This window comes from Gigantopelta aegis, chromosome 6 (assembly GCF_016097555.1).
Source record: "Gigantopelta aegis isolate Gae_Host chromosome 6, Gae_host_genome, whole genome shotgun sequence".
In the NCBI taxonomy this organism is placed as follows: Eukaryota; Metazoa; Mollusca; class Gastropoda; order Neomphalida; family Peltospiridae; genus Gigantopelta; species Gigantopelta aegis.
Genome location: NC_054704.1, coordinates 32,452,054 through 32,472,570, shown reverse-complemented (window position 1 = coordinate 32,472,570; position 20,517 = coordinate 32,452,054). Strand labels below are relative to the sequence as shown.

The window sequence follows — 20,517 nt, the reverse complement described above, 5'->3', positions numbered from 1 at the left end:
GTGTGAGCCATGAAATTGGAGTGGATGAGGTTATCAGTAAAATGGTAGATAAGTCAACTCACAAATTAAATGTGGTGGAACCTGTTGATCTCCCGCAGAGGGGAATTGAACCAGTTGTGTTTGATAGAGGGGATTTACCTTGTAATAGACAAGAGCTAGTACTAGAGCAGGGGGCTGATCCGAATTTGTTGGCAGCTCGCACTACATTGTTAACTGAGAGAGTATTGACGAATAAAAGAGTTAGGGATAGGAGGTTGCCGGCGACCGAACTAGCTAGGAAGCAACTGAGCCATGCTGAGAGCAAAATAAAATCAGTGTTTGATAGGAAGACTAGGAGTCGGGAATTTAAACCAGGGGATAAGGTGCTGCTGTACCTTCCCATTAAACGGGGTTCTGTGCAGAACAGGTATTTCGGGCCCTATGTTGTGCACAAACGGGTTAATGAGACAGGGTATATGATAAACACTCCTGATAGGGTTAGGAAAAGTAGGTATTGTCACATCAATTTGCTAAAAGGTTATTTTGACAGACTGCCGATAGTTCCAGAGAGACCGGTCCAAATTGAGAGACACTCAATTTCCTGTGATGACGTCAAGACTGCAGAGGTCAAGTTGGCCAACGGCCAGATTCTAGCAGACTTGAACCCCCAGCGAGCAAAGTTGACTACGTCGAAACGAGACAATGTTTCCATTTGTCAGAACCTTCCAACGGTTACCAACACCTTAAGCCAAGATGTGCGCTTGGAACCCAACGCTACACCGCGTCGACAGCATGCCTATCGGAGAAAACCTCGAAAACGTGCGACGCTGAGAAAGAAGGAAACGAAGTTCCATTGGTCAGGTGAATGCGAGAAATCATTCAACCGTCTCAAGCAGAGGCGTTACTCGTCTCCCGTGATGGCAGCACCAGACTACCGAATGCCGTTCAAGCTAGCTGTGGGTGCCATTGACGTGGGTGCTGGAGCTGTGCTGTTCCAAGAAGACGAAGACGGACTGGACCATCCTAATGAAAGCCTCCAACCAGAGAGTTTTGAGATGGAGTCTTCTTCTGCAAGAATACCCAATTACCATTGGACATATCAAGGGCACATCCAATGTAATCGCTGATGCCCTGTCCCGAAGTTGAACGTTATGATAATGTGTTGACATTCTTGATTTCTGTTTTGTTTATATATATTTTATTTTGTATACCAAGAACTCAGAGACTCAGTGTGATTACTGGTAGTCACCTTATTATTACATGTGTTATAAATGCCCGTATGCGTCGGTTAACGCACCTTTTTGTTTTAATGTAGTATATTTCCCTATTCCTAGAGTAGAGGAAATATCCTTTTTGAGGTGGGGGTGTGTGATGGAACATGCTCTTAAATTTGTTTCGCCTGTGGCGATTTTAATTGTGTTAGAAGGCCGTGTGCAGTTTTAATTGCACTTAGCTAGCTGGGCAACTTGTTACGTAATACTTCGCGCGATCGGGCATTCCAATATGCACTTAGTCCAGCTGTGGAGGCCATGTGGCGAGTAGTTACGTAATACCTCTGCGAGTGCGGTTTCGACGACCGTGATTTTGGCGACCAAGGCGTCAGTAAGTCTGACGATCAGAGAGAAATATACCGACTCTAGTAGAGGTGAAATATCAGATGATAGGGGGAGGTACCGCCTTGTACCCCCAGGCGTTTTCTGATTTTTGAATAAATAGCTAGAATTTAGAGATGTCTAGGAGAACCAGAATAGGAAGGCTCCCAGGGAACGTAGTCCGTTGGACTTTGGTAAATATTTTTATTTCTGCTCTGTGTATAACCTTGATGTGATTGATGTGACTTTAAATAATTTTAATACTGTATTATACCAATATTCTTTAGACAGTGTCTTCGGTCATCTGACGAAGTAAATCGTAGACTTTTTGTTCTAACATTATACGAGTATTTGGTAATATAAAGCTTAGCCAGTCATCCTAGACGACCTAGGTAAACTGTAGGTTATTGTCTTTATTGTGATAGGTACCAGTATTAATTCTGTGTTACAAGGTTACTGAATGAGTAGTTAGGGTTAATTAAAAATTAACCCGTTAGGAATAGAGCTGTAATTCCTTTATTAATTAAGTTCCCCTGGAAGCGTTCCTAAATTATCACACGTTACTGAACGAGTAGGAAGGGTAAATTAAAAATTAACCAGTTAGGAATGGTGTTGTAATTCCTTTATTAATTAACTTCTCCTGGAAGCGTTTCTCAATTATCACACGTGTGGGTGTGGTGTAACGGTGAAGTGATTCGCATATTGTGTAACTAGACACCTAGAGATTAACTAATTAAGTGATCAGTTCTGGGTTGTTATTATTGCTGTTATTAATTAACTACTACGGCTGTACATTTGTCACCGTAGATTAATACAGATTCCAAAGTGTATTGTGTTTTTGTTGTGTTTCTAGAGAACTAACGTGCTATAATAATATATACTTTATATAAGATCGTATCTCTGATCATACCTAGAGACGAGCCATACTAGGGTTTAACCGCCTGTTACAGAGAGATCTAATAGATATACAGTTAGGAGAGATATTTTGATAATCGTGTTTTATTCAGTTACGGGAATTATAGAATCCCCGTGACAACAGTGATGCAATTTAAATAGCAATAGAGTCAGACCTGAGATAAACAACCACCTACGGGATGTCAGAAAGCAGAAATTCATGGTGTTCTTTAAAGGTCAGATGTTTGTACAAGATTATGTGTGCAACTACAATGGTTTCTTAAGACAGGCGGGTGCTTATTAAAGAGGTGGCCGATTGAGAAGGTTCCACTGTACAGAACAGAACAGAACTTTATTACACCCAGGCCGTTATGCAACGGCGTAAGAGGAACATACATATTCTGATTTTGACAAGATGTTTTACAGGAGGGTACAAATAATCCGAATACATTGCTTGGTACATATATGAATACATATACAAATACATTACATGGTATCACATTATAAAGATATGTGTATTAATAATATAAATACATGATATTATAGAGACGTGTGTTAATAATATAGATACATTTCAGAATATTTCAGTAAACTGTGTACTTTACAATCCTTGATATTACAATATATAGATATAAATAAAATAAAATAAATAAATAATAATAATAATAAAACTAAAGTTTCATAAATTAACATTGAAGACATAAAATAACGTAATACGATTTGAAATATATCAAGTATAGTTGTATGTTGACCTTTAGTTTCATTAACTGGTTAACGTATGGTAATTTTGGTTGTTGTTGGGTATTGTTGTTGCTATACCCGTTAAAAAGACTTCGCTTCCTGGATGATTGACCAATCAACATCCAAGCAACATTCAATGTTACTCAGAAAAAAATATTTGACGAATTACAGACTCTATCCGGGATCAGCCGTAGTCTGTAGGCCTACCATGACAACAAGGATGATCAAAAGTATCAGTGAACTTAATTCATGTGAGTACAGTTTTAATATTTTAAAATTAAAATTATATTTGCTAATTTGTATTAACCCCACCCTTTGCTGTGCGTGTGTCTGTGTGTTAAACATATTTATTTGCTGTAACAATAATAAACAATTTTGAAATTGGCTAACAGGCTGACGCCTATATATTTATTTTCAATTTATTTTCGTGCTTATATCCAATTAAGATTCAAGTACGCTGTACTGGGTACATACATCAGCTTCCTACGTTTTATGTCCAGGACAGTGGGTTAGTTGTTATTTATTAGTGGTTAGTGAGAGAGAAGAGGGTGTAATGGTCTCACACTTACGCATTGAGTCGTTAAAACATGTTCTGGGTGGGAGCCGATACCGAGCTGCGAACCCAGTACCTACCAGCTTTATGTCCGACACCACTGAGGCCGATGACGCCTATATTAAGGTCTAGTCAGCATCACATGTATATGGTTCCTCCGGACTTTTTAACATTCTTGGAGAAAAGGGAAAAGAAGAAGAAAGGCTTAATATAGGCACTTGCCTGTTGGCCAATCCCAAATTTGATTTGCTAATAAATATTGTTTAAACCAAGAAAGGCTGGAGAAGAAAGATAAAGGAGGAGGAATGGTTGACAATATAATATTTTGGTAGTCTACTTTGTACACGATGTTTCCTTAAAACATTTACTATTAATAATGAAGTTCTGGACGGATTTAAATATCGAAACATTGTCTTGGACACTGAAGTTTGGATCTCCAAATAACAATGTATTACAATTAAAATTAAAGCAGTTTTCAGGATGGATATTACGAGTTACATTGTAAAAAGGACACATGCGTAGAACATATTCAGTCTTTAAATGGGCAATCTGATTAAAATTAGCTCTAGTGGGTCTACCAGTAGATCTAACAGCATGGTACATTGGAATCAGACTTATTTAGTAGTATTATATTTGTTTAAAATGATCAATATTTCCTTTGCTCTCTCTCTCTCTCTCTCTCTCTCTCTCTCTCTCTCTCTCTCTCTCTCTCTCTCTCTCTCTCTCTCTCTCTCTCTCTCTCTCTCTGGGTGTGGATGGATGTGTGTGTGTGTACGCACTTTTTACAACAATTATCATTGACATACCTGCTATGAAGCAAAAATTTGGAAAAGGGAGTAATGAATGAATGAATGTTTAACGAAACATACATCGGCTATTGGGTGTCAAACAATGGTAAATGCTTGGAAAAGGAAAGAAAATCTTTGTTTCGTTAATTTGATACTCGAAATAATAGTATTCATGGCCCGCGATGCGTATTTAAAAGTGGGGAGGGGCTACTGTTAGTGCGATGGCCCTGGAGATGGAAATCTGAGGACCGAAAGAGCTCGAATCTGCAACCCGTTCTGAGCAAAGTAACAGAGGGAAATGGGTAAGGAGCGTGATCTGGACCTAGGGTGGTTCGAATATGAACCAAGTGGACCCTTTTTCAAAAAAAAAATTTGCACCACCAGAAACTCCATATGTATTAACCAATATGTTTTAGTTCTGAAAGCGGACCATTTACTTCAGCGGGGATGAGGGTTCGTCCGAACCCCCCGAGCCAACCCCCCCCCCCCCCCCCCCCCCCCCCCCCCAGCGTACGCCCCTGGTCCCCATATATTAAGCTTACACTATTACATACAATGTAAGTGTGTTTAATATAGCAGGTACTTGGAAATTCATTGTTCACAGATGTGTGGGTGTGGGTAATTTTTGGCATGTTTCCATCAGAAAACTGTTAAAGTACACCTGTCGTGACACAAGTAATGATCACAGATTTGTTGTTCTGACGTAAATAAGTTATCTGTCTGTCTGCCTAATGAACTTAGATGTAACAGTTGTGTGCTTGTATTTGTTTAATATCTTTTCAGCAAATGAATACTATTTAAAATGGAAACAGAGCGTTAAGCCGGGCGCACACGTGCGTGTTAAAAGTTTGCGTAACGTTGTGTCAAGGTTGAGACAGTCGTCGATCACGAATTTCCTGTACAATTAAGTGTTTAATTTTGTGCTGTAGAGCTGTATACAAAAGAAGGAAATGTTTTATTTAACGACGCACTCAACACATTTTAAATACGGTTATATGGCGTCGGACATATGGTTACGGCCCACACAGATATAGAGAGAAAAAACCCGCTGTCGCCACTTCATGGACTACTCTTTTCGATTAGCAGCAAGGGATCTTTTATATGCACCGTCCCACAGACAGGATAACACATACCACGGCCTCTGATATACCAGTCGTGGTGCACTGGCTGGAGCGAGAAATAGCCCAATGGGCCCACTGACGGGGATCGATCCGAAACCGACCGCGCATCAAGCGAACGCTTTACCACTGGGATACGTCTCGCTCCCAAGCTATTTGAGCTACGTCTCACCTCAGCTATAAATAAAATGGCAGCGTAGACAAATGATATATAAAAGGCAGTGGTATGTGCTATCCTATCTGTGAGTGAGTGCATATAAATACTTTGCTGCTGTATTAAAAAAAACCTATGTCATAATGGTACAAATACAAAGTGGGCTTCTTTCCTCTTAAGGGGCGGAACGCAGCTTAGTGGTAGAACGCTCGTCTGAGGTGCGATGAGTCTCAGGATCAATCGCCCTCAGTGGATCCGACCCACCCAGTGTTTCAAAACTGATCCAGTTCAAAGTTAAAAGTTTGTTTTGTTTAACGAAACCACTAGAGCACATTGATTTATTAATCATCGGCTATTAGATGTCAAACGTGTGGTTATTTCGACGTATAGTCTTAGAGAGAAAACCCGCTACATTTGTTTCCATTAGTAGCAAGGGATCTTTTATATGCACCATCCACAGACAGGATAGCACATACCACGGCCTTTGGTATACCAGTTGTGATGCACTGGCTGGAACGAGAAATAGCCTAATGGACCCACCGACGGGGTCGATCCCACACAGACCGCGCACCAAGCGAGCGCTTTACCACTGGGCTACATCCCGCCCCCCCCCCCCCCATCCGATACATACCAAGGACCGTGGTGTACATGTAAGCCTACTGCCCTGCCTATGTGAAAATGGAGATTAATGACATTTGCTGCGGGTTTCTTCTCTTTCTCTCTTTTTACCAAATTTCGAAATAAACATAATGTTAGACACCAAATAGCAGGAGGTGCTGGGGTGTCGTTAAACAAATGTTCGTTAACCCGAATCTGGATAACAACATTTATTCATATTAGCATTACTGCCAAACAGGACGAAACACTAAGCATTGATGGTAGAACGATGGGAAAACATATGAAAAAGTTTCAGGCCAGCTAATTGTGTCCGAAAATCTCTATCGGTTTTTTTTCCGAATTTGAGTATTTTCTCCAGCAAAGGTGGCGCAGTTGTCTGCCCCCAAACCCCACCTCTCCCCACCACACTCCCGTCTCGTACGCTTATGGCTGTTTTAAAAACAAAATGACTCGATGTTATTAAACAAACATTATTTTTTTTTCTCCCACTTTTATGTTGAGCAGTATAATTCAACTTAACTTCAACCGCTCTTCATTGTAACACTGGTATCTATAAACGATATCATTTGTTAGCATGTTCGCCACAGCACTGGGTGTGAGTGTGGTGTGTGATTACGTCGTTACTTATACTTCTTAATGGGTGTCCCCGTGGCTAAAGAAGAATGACGTTAGAACACAGTACTTCGCAGTCCCAGCGTAGAGAGCGTTGAAGTGCACTTGAGGTGGGAGTACATATAAATAGCGGTTAAAGGTACACGCTCCTATAAAAACATCGTACGTTACTTTTAGTAGACACTTGAGGTGGGAGTACATATAAATAGCGGTTAAAGGTTCACGCTCCTATAAAAACATCGTACGTTACTTGAAAGAGACACTTGAGGTGGGTGTACATATAAATAGCGGTTAAAGGTACACGCTCCTATAAAAACATCGTACGTTACTTTTAGTAGACACTTGTGGTGGGAGTACATATAAATAGCGGTTAAAGGTTCACGCTCCTATAAAAACATCGTACGTTACTTATAAAACATCGAAAGAGACACTTGAGGTGGGTGTACATATAAATAGCGGTTAAAGGTATACGCTGCTATAAAAAGCATCGTACGTTACTTTTAGTAGACACTTGAGGTGGGTGTACATCCTATAAATAGCGGTTAAAGGTTGAGGTGGGTGTACATATAAATAGCGGTTAAAGGTTCACGCTCCTATAAAAACATCGTACGTTACTTTTAGTAGACACTTGAGGTGGGAGTACATATAAATAGCGGTTAAAGGTTCACGCTCCTATAAAAACATCGTACGTTACTTGAAAGAGACACTTGAGGTGGGTGTACATATAAATAGCGGTTAAAGGTATACGCTGCTATAAAAACATCGTACGTTACTTTTAGTAGACACTTGTGGTGGGAGTACATGTAAATAGCGGTTACAGGTACACGCTGCTATAAAAACATCGTACGTTACTTTTAGTAGACACTTGTGGTGGGAGTGCATGTAAATAGCGGTTACAGGCACACACTTGTATAAAACCATCGTACGTTACTTGTAGCAGACACTTGTGGTGGGAGTACATATAAATAACGGTTAAAGGTACACGTTGCTATAAAAACATTGTACGTTACTTTTAGTAGGCAATTGTGGTGAGTGTACATATAAATAGCGGCTACAGGTACACACTTGTATAAAACCATCGTACGGTAAACATTTGAGGTGGGAGTACATATAAATACTAGTATATAAAGCGATTAAAGATACACACTCCTGTAAGATCATTGTATATTAAGTATTCTGCTTGACATCTACAGTCTATTATTCAGCTTAGAACTGTGCATCTGGCATGTTTTAGTTATCCTAATGTCTGTAGAAGCTCAAGATTATTACCTTAGTCCTGCAGCAGAGGCCCCCTAAAGTGAAATGTACCGGGGCCGGAAGTATAACATTTGTCACCATGGTGAAAATTAATCTTTGTGGTGCAGAGTTCATGGAAATATAAGACGACATTTTTCTAAAGTTAGTCCATCAATAAAATTGTATATCTTTAGAACTAGAACACTTAGAAAGGTGATCTTGGTGTCAACCCTGATGTTTATGAAGTCAGTAAGTTCATCCAAACGGTTTGTTATACTGTCAAATAATTGGTTGTCAAACAGTTAAAATGGCTGACGAAAATGGCGGTGTTTTTGGCATGGAAATCTAACAATTTGTGTTAAAAAGACACCTTTTATGTTAAATATTAAATTTTAATGGTTGATAAGTTCAGTTGACATGTTTTGAAGAATACTAAATCAAAATTTAACCTAAAATTGAGGTATATATGCCAAACCATTGATCAATTGATTGCTCATTAAGTAAGCCTTGTTGTCATTATAGAGCTATCAGCACTCACAAGTGACCACAACTACAATATCAAACCATGGATGAATTAATGACTGACTGACTGACTGACTGACTGACTGACTGATTGATTGTTAACAAATCCATAACACGAAAACCACCTATTTTAAAATGTTCTGTTGTGGAGTGCCTTGCGAATGTGTAGAAAATTATACTCGCTTCTCTTTGGATTGGTTCAGCCCCAGTCGCCAGGTGTTAAAACACTATAGTTAAAGTTTGTGTTTTTTCTACAGATCTAAACAATTATTACTATATGAGACCTAACATCTTAAACAGGCTGGACTCAGTTTGCTGTCATTGTAACATGGTTTCAACCAACAGATATTGCTTAACAATTAAAATTACATTTTATACAAACATTTGTTTTTAGGGGTTTTTTGCTTACCCTTTCTTAATATCCCATAGTTTGCGTATTATATATGCTTTAAATATAAGAATAAGTAATATCAAACAATGAATATTTCGTTTCTTGGTATATCTTTTTTGAAGCGATGAATTTTTTAAAAATAATATTACATGTATATGAAAACATCTGGGGGTTTTTTATTACAACTTTTTTTTTATGGTGTATCCCACGACGGGTATGTTTGCGTATCCCAAAGCGTACCCGCGTGACAGTTTTAAAAATATAACTCCACACTTATGTATGTTTTCTTGTTGTTACGCATGTATGTTTAGCGAACGGGGTGTGGTATACTGGAATACCCCCTCCCCATTCTTTATTTTTAAATCATGAAAGTAGTTCCAACAGATTAACATTATAAATCAGAGGTTGAAATTAACATACTAATCAAATTCAAATCGATATTGGCTTTAGAAAAAAAATGTAAAGTTTGTTTTATTTAACGACGCCACTAGAGCACATTGATTTTTAATCTTATCATCGGCTATTGGACGTCAAACATATGGTCATTCTGACACTGTTTTTAGAGGAAATCCGCTGTCGCCACATAGGCTACTCTTTTTTACGACAGGCAGCAAGGGATCTTTTATTTGCGCTTCCCACAGGCAGGATAGCACAAACCATGGCCTTTGTTGAACCAGTTATGGATCACTGGTCGGTACAAGTGGTTTACACCTACCCATTGAGCTTTGCGGAGCACTCACTCGGGGTTTGGAGTCGGTATCTGGATTAAAAATCCCATGCCTTGACTGGGATCCGAACCCAGTACCTACCAGCCTGTAGACCGATGGCCTGCCACGACGCCACCGAGGCCGGTCATATTGGCTTTAGTGTCGATTTAAATTAATAACTTGTACATGCACAGTCGGGCCCACATGGGTCCCATGATCACCACCCCACCTTCCGCCCGTTTGAAGTGCAATTTTAAATTACTTTTCCAGCTCGTTTGAAGTGCAATTTTAAATTACTTTTTTTTTTAATATTCATCATCAATACATTTTTTTTTATATACTGAAAAACGCGTTTCTTAGCATCATTATTTCCAAATTTTCCAGGGAGCATGCCCTCAATCCCACCCCCACCCCCCCAACAAATCTTCAGATCTGGCTCCATTTGCCTTCGACAAACTCAAATTTCCCTTTTTACAATTGTGTGACCCCCTCCCCCCCCCCCCCCCCCCCCACACACACCTAAAAAAAAATCCTGTAAGAATATGCATTGAAAAACACAAAATCTGTGGCTGACAGATGAACATCCAAGTAAGAAAAAAAGAGATTGGTTGAGATGGGTACAAAAAGGGTCAGCGAACAAGGCCGTTTTATACTCCGCTACACACCTATTCACAGATATGTTATCACCTGACAGACATTGAAACAGCTACAATGAAAAGCAGCAGATCTATTAAACAGGTGAACCCCCGCGACTAGGCTCCTGGTTATGTTTAAAGAAAACACCGTGTGCAACCTGTAAACATGGGCTCCAACAGAGTATAAAAGGCACAACTTGTAAAAATTGAAACCATTATTTACGTTTGCTTTGACAGTGGCAGTTTAACTTGTTCCGGGTAACAACATCATGGATGAAACCAACCATTCAACTCATTACCATGTGGACAGCGTCGGTGAAGATTATGTCAAACAAGAAAGTCATCATGTGAGTACTCTGCATATATGTACTAGTACATGTATAATTTATATATTTTTGGTTATGGTATGTGCCTTCCTGTCTATAGGGAGGAGGGGTGGATCTAGAGCTCATTCGGTAGTCTACAGGCTGGTCTCAGATGCTGAGGATCGAACCACCTCAGCAGACCTATTCTCTGATTAGTTTTTTCCTGTTCCAACCAGTGCACCACAATTGTTCTATCAAAGGCCGTGGTATATGCTGTGCTATCTGTGGGAAAGTGCATATAAAAGATTCCATGCTGCTAATGAAAACAAATTAGCGAGTTTCGTCTGAAGACTATGAAACAAAATTATCAAATGTTTGACATCCAATAGCAGATGATTAATAAATCAATGTGTTCTAGTGGTGTCGTTAAACCAAACAAACTTTAAATTTTCAAACTAGTAATATAAATTGTGCTGAGGTTTTGTTCAGCAAATATTCCTTTCCTTTACTATTTTTAATTTATTTATTAATTTATTTATTATTAGTATTATTATTAGTAGTAGTAGTATTTTATCTTTTTTTTATTTATTATTATTATCATTATTATTATAATTATAATTATCGGTGTATGTGGTCATCCTTTCCTTTCTTGCTTGTGAGGACTAACTATTTAAATTATATTCAAGATTCTAGTCTAGTGCTGTGTGTCACATCAACAACAAGGAAAATCAATAGGCCAGTGATCCAAGAATTGTGTGGTGCATAATTCTTTACAGCTGACTTCGAAGTTTGTTTTGTTTAGCGACACCATTAGAGCAAACTGATATATTAATTATCGGATATTGGATGTCAAACATTTGTTAATTTTGACATATAGTCTTATAGAGGAAACCCACTACATTTTTCTATAAGTAGCAAGGGATCTTTTATATGCACATCCCACAGACTTGATAACACATACCACGGCCTTTGATATATCAGTCGTGGTGCATTGGCTGGAACGAGAAATAGCCCAATGGGCCCACCGACGGGGATCGATCCAAGACCGACTGCGCATCAAGCGAGCGCTTTACCACTGAGCTACATCCCGCCTCCCCCCCCCCTCCCCCCAATCCGATATATATCAAGGACCGTGGTATACATGTAAGCCTACTGCCCTGCAAATTATTTACAATGCGTAATTCACGTTGTTGAACCAGGTCCATCGGAGATAATTTTAACTTCTGTCTATGAGAGCCATGAGTGGCCTTTCCTTGATAAATTTGTAAATCATAGATGCACTTATGTGCGTAATATGATAGTCTCAATAAACTGTTCTATCATTTTAAAACTGGGACTGGTTTCATACCCCTCCCACTCCCTCCCCAGCCTTCCAGTGCACCACGACTGGTACATCAAAGGCCGTGGTATGTGCTATCCTGTCTGTCGGATGGTGCATATAAAAGATCCCTTGCTGCTAATGGAAAAGAGTAGCCCATGAAGTGGCGACAGCGGGTTTCCTTTCTCAATATCTGAGTGGTCCTTAACCATATGTCTGACGTCGTATAACCATAAATAAAATGTGTTGAGTGCGTCGTTAAATAAAACATTTCTTTCCTTCGACGTCTCCGGCAACACGTATTATAGCCTACTCGACGGCATCGTGCATTGAATTTCTTATTTATGTATTTCTGCTTTGGAAATACTAAACGTGGCTCCAATAGGTAAATATGTTACCAGTATAGTATATCCAATTCTTCTCCCAAAACAGATTTGTGTCACTAACCGTTTTGTCATGCTCCAATTCTGGTGTCGGTTTATTCCAAGGTTAATACCCATGTCTTATTTTAGTACGTTTAAAGGTGCCGTCTCCGATACATTACAATATCACGTTCAATTAAAAACAAAATATAAAGCATAAACTGTCATTTTACGTGGAATTATTCATAAGTGTTAACTTTCTTATTGGATTTAGCAACCCTTGCAAATGAGAAACTGTCCACGGCGAAAAAACATGCCTGGAAAAAAAATGAATTTAGTCCACAGCAAAAAAACAACAAAAAAACGTGCTGCGGATAATTACCCCCTCTCCACGCCAATCTCCACAGCACTGCCGATTGCCGTGGTTGTTTAGTATATTATTTAAGGTTTCGTCAGTCAAATGTTTTGCATCTTCTTTTGAAGATTGCGTATTCGTCCTGTAAGAATATTACATATTGAACCATTCTTCAGCATGTGCTCATTTCTTAGCATAATATTCTTCAAAGCATATACGCCTCACATTACGGATGAGATGTTATATCTCTTCTTCATTCCTTCCATCCATTAATTCCTTTCATCCATGCAATTCTCCCAATGCATCCTCACCTTCCGTTCTCTCTTTTTCTATCTACCCCTCCCCTCTCTCTCCCCTATATGTCTGTCTGTCTGTCTGTGTGTGTCTCTCTCTCTCTCTCTCTCTCTCTCTCTCTCTCTCTCTCTCTCTCTCTCTCTCTCTCTCTCTCTCGTCCCTCTCTCTCTCTTAATTAATTATATTTATATGTAATATTTATTTCCAGGCTTACTTTACAACAAAAACCAATACGACGTTGATGTTTGAAGTATGGGTTCTTGGGACCATTCCAGGTTAGAACATTAGACATTATTTTTTACTTAAATAACCCTAGCTAATCGTGGTTAGCAGCAGAATATTACGTGTGTTGACCATATACACGATTAAGCTTCAATGTGGCGAGACGTAGCCGAGTGGTTAAGCGATTGCCTGATGCGCGGTCGATCTTGGATCGATCCCAGCCGATGGGTCCATTGGGCTATTTCTCGTTTTATCCATTGCACCACTACTGGTAGACCGTTGTATGTGCTCTCATGTTTGTGGGATAGTGCATATACAGATCCCTTGCTACTAATGGGAAAATGTAGTGGGTTTCCTCTATAAGACTATACGTTTGATGTCCAATAGTCGGTGATTATAAATATATCAATGTGATCTGGTGGTGTACTTAAACAAAACAAACTTTAACTTTTATTGAGGTTCATGTCTAAAGGGTCTGCTGAACCTTAGGAGGACATTACTCTTGGTGTGTAGGATGAAATACCGTGTGATATGTTGTTTTTGTTGCCAGTGTGTATAGCCATGTATCCCAAATATTCAAATACTGCTCTCTATTGGTTATATGCAGCAATACATGCCATAGCTGCATTTGAGGCAGCAAATACAAATTGAGATAAGACATTAACAAGGGTTAACAATGTGGTTTAGGGTTCCAATTAAAGTCAGTGTTTATCCGTTCCTTAATTCATTTAATGGAGCCATTCAGCTAAGATAGAAGGAGTTAGTGAAAATGAGATCTTGATCATTGTAATTTTCTCAATTTGATTAAAATTAGCTCTTCTGGGTCTACCAGTAGATCTAACAGCATTGCGTGGACTCCTATGTCCAGGTGACATTTCATCTATAAATAACATTTTAAATATCGACCAATTAGACTTCGCCTTTTATAGCGTTATTCGGCAGCATACAAATTCTAAAAATATCGGGCGAGACTATTTATGTAATAGGCGAACTTGTTGGTCTATTTCAACATTGCAAAAACAGGGAGGAAAATGCAGTAATAAATTCTGGATTGTATACTAGTATAAACAGATTTTATGGCTATACCATCACGGTTTTTTTTCCCGTCTTGATGATGATGATGATGATGATAACTAGTTTAACGTGTCCATATACCACTAGGGTTTCGAACACGCCCTTCCCGAGTCCGACCTCCGATAAGATCGGTGGCCTGACTCGGGATGTGTGTGTGTGTGTGTGTGTGTGTGTGTGTGTGTGTGTGTGTGTGTGCGTGGGGAGGGGGGGGGGTAGTGTTGAAAATAGGCCGAATTTTGAATAGAATAAAATAAAAATAATAATTAAAAAAATTACAAGCCAAAAATAAAAGGAATTGACTGCTCGGCCGAATATTTATATAATTTGGAGCATTTTAGAAGGACAGTCCAAAAATAAATAAGAGAAAGAAGAGAGGATCGGACTATTGTTTTGTTTTTTGTTTTTTTAAGTAATTTCGACATAAAATTTTGAACGAAGGTCTAAATGTTTAAAGTCCGATCTATATGTCCACGTGAGTGGCCTCGTTAAGGTCGTTGGAGTTTGGCCTACGGCGAACCGATGAGTGGAGAACCGGCAAAGGCGGGGATGAAGTGCTTCCATCTCTGGTCGGCGAGGATGGTTATGACACTCCGGTAGTCGTTGCCGAAAAGGGCCTTGACGATCCTGTGGCTATCCACCTCTCTAACCATGACCGCTTGTTGGTAGACTCCTTCTCGGCGCTGAGTTTGTACCAACCCCGTCTTGCCGACTGTAGATTTGATGGTGTGTAGCTCGTAAGCGCTTCCATCAGGCAGTTGTTTTAGCTCTGGTTTCACTAGTCCGCCCATCAGTGATGCCGGATCCGAGATGTCCCCCTGCACGAACTTCAGGAAGCCGGACCTAATTTTCCAGATCTGAACTTTCCAGACGGCTACCGAGTCGGAGGGGGACGGTGCGGGTGTTGGAGGAGGCCGGGCCTTGTCAGGTTGGTCGCTCGGCTGAGCGACGGCCTTCCTCTTTCCAACGGCGGCTGATCGGGCCGGTGGCTTGACGACTGGCAGTACCGGGGATACCGGCCAGTTCTGTCTGGGCCACGTAGTAGTCGGCGATGGAGGGCCTTTACGGGGCGTCTCACACACCGCGGTGCTGAGTGTTCCTCTAGGAGGTCGACGGTTCCGGCGTAGCTGGTTTCCTCGACTCAGGCTGAGCTGGGGGCGGCGTCGCAGAAGGGACCGCCGCTGGCGGTTGAGCCACCAGTTTTGGTCCCCCCCCCCCCCCGTGCTGTTTCTGGCGCGCTTTTCCTCTTTCTCCATCTCCTCCTCTTCTTCTGTACGATCGCGTCGCCGTACACCAGTCACTGAAGCCCGTGACCCGGTGTACGTGACGCGATACTCAAGTAGCTTCCCATAGCTCAGTAAGAGTCCCCCCAGGTGTGTGTGTGGGGGGGGGGGGGGTAACTCGAGAGTACATGGCGAGACGTCTGTCCTCATCGCAAGTTAGCTTGGAAGTGTTTCGTCTTCAAAACGAATTTTTTAAATAAATTTTTATATTGCAATTAGTTCCCGGCATGCTTCGTAATTCACCCAAATCATTTCGTATACCCTCGGCATAATCCCGAATGTTTTTAAATTCTTTTCAAATCACTGGCATGATTTTGCAAGTAAGGTTTTGATTGGTCGAATGAAAGGTCAACTGGACATGAGCTCCAACGGGCTGCTGTTAGATCCACATGTAATATTGGAGCTAATTTTAATTAGATTGTAATTTTCTCAACTTACTACTTACGACGGGTGCGCTCAGATTAACAACTAATGCATTATACGACGAGAATCGAATTGTAAGAGCGCTCAGACTAGCAACTGGATAGTCGTGGTAGAAGTTATGACATCAAAGTTTGCCAACTTTCTGCTGGCATCTGGTAGTCTGAGACTAGCATACATGATGCTGATCATTTAAAAAGAAATTCAGAATTAAAGCTTAAAGTCAACCAGTAAAAACTATACCAAAATCAAGTTACTTATAGGCTTTGTTCAAGTATATTGGGAGGGGTGTAGCTCGAGCTGGGCGGTATACCGTATATATACCGTTCGGTATCGGTATCATGTCAGTACCGATTTACCATACCGAGCATATCTCAAAATACCGAAATTTCGGTATTGAAATCTTTTCCCTGCAATTTAGTAAAAAACCTAACAGTATATGAAAAGAAGAGCGGATGGACATCGTTCTTCCTCAAAATCGACAGGAAAAACATGTACATGCATTTTGTGTCAACTTAAAGTATGAAATTAGCTGATGAGCCTTAACTCGGGCATGTATTTAAAACGTAGTATACCGAAATACTGCTCGATATTACCGATACCGAGGTAAATCACCTCAATAATATAGAAGCCGATATCGAACCTGAAATTTCAATATCGCACAACTACAGATGTAGCCCAGTGGTAAAACGCTCGCTTGATGCGCGATCAGTCTGAGACAAATTCCAGTCGGTTGGCCCATCTCGTTTCAGCCAGTATACCACTACTCGTATATCAAAGACCGTGGTATGTGCTGTCCTATCTGTGGGATGGTGCATATAAAAGATCCCTTTTTACTAATGAAAAAAATATAACGGGTTTTCTCTCTAAGACTATACTCGTTCCAACTTGTTCAAAGGCCGTGGTATGTGCTTTCCAGTCTGTGCGACAGTGCATACAAAATATTCCTTGCTGCATTAGGAAAAATGTAGCGGATTTCCTGTGATGACTACGAGTCATAATGACCAAATGTTTGACATCCAATAGCCGATGATTAATTAATAAATATGCTCTAGTGGTGTCGTTAAACAAAACAAACTTTAACTTTAACTCTAAGACTATATGTCAAACTTACCAAATGTTTGACATCCAATAGCCGATGTGCTGTTACCAAATGTTTGACATCCAATAGCCGATGTGCTGTTACCAAATGTTTGACATCCAATAGCTGATGTGCTGTTAGTGGTCTCTTAAAACAAAACAAACTTTAACTCTAAGACTATATGTCAAAATTACCAAATGTTTGACATCCAATAGCCGATGTGCTGATAGTGGTGTTGTTAAACAAAACAGACTTTAATTTGGTTCAAGTATATTGGTGTATATATACATGTATCAACATAACACGGACGGTGCGTTCTATTTTAGTAGAAAGTATTGTAATCATAGAACATATATTTGGGAGAAAACAAAATATGCTGACATACTGAATCAGTTTTATTTCAGTTTTACAGGGGTTTTTTTCAGAAAGATACTGGTTTGTGATTGTGATATTTGTATTTTCACAGCTCTTTACGCAAGTTTGTTTTAATTATAAGTGTTGAATGTTTACATCATAGATAAACTTTAAATTCATTCATACGTTCAGTCAGTCATTCACCCACGCATTCACTGAATCATTCTGTAAGCCATTGATTATATTACATAGTAGGTCTTGTGACTCGGGCAGCTATTTAAAGAGTAAGCAGATACAGTTGGTCACGTGAGTATAAAGGGAGGAATCCCGAGTCATCGTCACGTGTCTACTCAATACAATGTCAACCACCATGGTCATGTCAATACAATCCAAGAAAACATCACATAAATCTTATTTTATCAAGGTGAAGGTGGGCTCTTGGTTATAAACATATTCAAAACTAAACGATATGTATAAAACAAAATGCGGTTATTACTAAAAAGATGGGCAAGAGATGGGCAAGGATAACAAAAAAACACAACATCAACAACAACAACAACAACAACAAAAAACAAAAACAAATAACTCACCCCAAAACATGCCTCTTGAAATTGAATATTTGCGACAACAATTTATCGTTTATGCAAACATAAATTAGGGTAACCCATTTTGTTTTTAAGTAAATCGTCAAGACCATGAAGAAGGTTACAAATAATTTGACTTACGTGAACGACGTGCGAACAAAACCATCGTTCTCGCAATTTTCTCGCCGGGAAAACTCACAAAAACACACACGCACAGTTATAAATACATAATAATGTGCTTTAATATGAAGCTATTGTCGTTAAACGTGTTCTTGTTTAATATAGATGGGCATGGCGTTCGATTTTTAAAAAAGAACTCACATATTTCCTGGGTCTCTCCTGCATGCATGCATGCGTGTGTGTGTGTGTGTGTGTGTATATATATATATATATATATATATATATATATATATATATATATATATATTATATATACATTGAATTTTAACTGAATCAGTTCATCCATTTTAGTATTTAAAAGTAACACAATGTTTAAATGAAAAACGCACGTCTCAAACCGATAGAGCAGCTTTAAACAAACAATAGTTACCTCCCTCTACAGAATGGAATTTATCGCCGTTGGTCGGTTTACACTCGACTGGTTCCGTTGTTGATACATTCACTGACAACTACAAATATCAAATTACCTTACTAATTCCAGTGAACTTTCAGATGAATCTTCTTTTGTCGACGGCATAGATGTGTAACCAACCGTGCTGTTCGGTTGTCAACGAACAGTTTAAGAAAATAAAAAGAAATTTTTGCACTTTTGTTGTTGGCAGTTTTGTCCTTTTACGGAGGGATTAAAATTCAATTTTGTAACTTAGTAGCACTGTATCAAACTGGCTCTCCAATTACTCTTCAGTGTGTTATGTCATCAGTTATCTGTCAGGATCTCGTCTTCAGATGATGGTAAAGTTTGATAGGAAGGAAATGGTTTATTTAACGACGCACTCAACACATTTTATTTACGGTTATATGGCGTCGGACCACACAGATATAGAGAGAGGTAACCCGCTGTCGCCACTTCATGGGCTACTTTTTTCGATTAACAGCATGGGATCGTTTATATGCACCATCCCATAGACGAGATAGCACATACCACGTCCTTTGATGTACCAGTTGTGGTGCACTGGCTGGAGTGAGAAATGGCCCAATGGGCTCACTGATGGGGATCGATCGCAAACCGACCACGTATTAAGCGAGCGCTTTACCACTGGGCTATGTCTTACTGCTTTGAAGATTATTTGGTTTTCTACGACAAAACGACTTACTGTTCTGGGTTTCTTTCCATTGTTAAAGTTTGTTTTCTTTAACGACACCACTAGAGCACATTGATTTATTAATCATCAAACATTTGGTAATTATGACATATATGTCTTAGAGAGGAAACCCGCTACATCTTTCCATTGGTAGCAAGGTTTTTTTTTATATGCACCATCCTACAGACAGAATAGCATATAGCACGGCCTTTGATGTATCAGTCGTGGTGTACTGGCTGAAACGACAACAATCTAATTAAAATTAGCTCCACTATTACATGTGGATCTAACACCAGCCAGTTGGAGCTCATGTCCACCACATGTAATAGTGGAGCTAATTTTAATTAGATTGGAATCAATATTTTTATTTCATCTTCAGGTATTTCGACTGTCTTGGCCGTGACTCTGTTTTTAGCGGTGTTCTATGAAGGAATCAAGTTTTACCTGAATACCCAGGTGATAAAGAGAATGCCCAGGTAAGTAGAACGGTGACAAAATGACAATTCCGTAAGTCTTGAAATAATGAAGTGTCGAGTTCTCTTCTCACCCCAACCACGCCCGCCATTTTCATGAATGAATTTATACGTTGATAATCTAAAATATTCCATAATAGCGTACTATATGCTTTCTAATTTAATGTTAATTGTATCTTATTTTAATTATACACCATTTAATTATCTTACTGATTAAAAGAAAACAAAAACCTAAACAAATTTTAATCATGCTTCTCATGTTCATGTGGCAATATCGAGTTTTATCTGTATATAATGGTATTTTATAATGTTTGTAATATGTTTTCTGTAACTATAGTGAAACCCCTCTAAACTGAACACCTTTAGAACCTAGACAAATGTCCGGTTTAAGAGGGATCCGGTTTAGAGAGGTTACGTTCTGTACTGGTTTTTAAAAATGGATTCTGTAAAGCGTTCGGTTTTAAAGGAATTCCGGTCTTGAGAGCTTTCACTGTAATTAAATTATTGTTATTTACAGGTAATCATTTTACAAACATTATAAAATACCTTACCAGCCTCGGTGGCGTCGTGGTTATGCCATCGGTCTACAGGCT

At 39.4% G+C, this 20,517-nt stretch overlaps 1 protein-coding gene across 1 annotated transcript in view; it reads left to right on the top strand.

The window, feature by feature from the left end:
• The first annotated feature begins 3,306 nt into the window (after positions 1-3,306).
• The window catches only part of LOC121376126 (probable low affinity copper uptake protein 2), a 20,440-nt gene continuing 3,229 nt past the window's right edge, over positions 3,307-20,517 (top strand). Inside the window, exons 1-4 of the mRNA XM_041503927.1 lie at positions 3,307-3,457; positions 10,778-10,887; positions 13,383-13,449; positions 19,831-19,927. Coding sequence (XP_041359861.1) covers positions 10,810-10,887; positions 13,383-13,449; positions 19,831-19,927 — 242 coding nt within the window. The 5' untranslated portion in view covers positions 3,307-3,457; positions 10,778-10,809. The remainder of the gene's footprint in view (positions 3,458-10,777; positions 10,888-13,382; positions 13,450-19,830; positions 19,928-20,517) is intronic.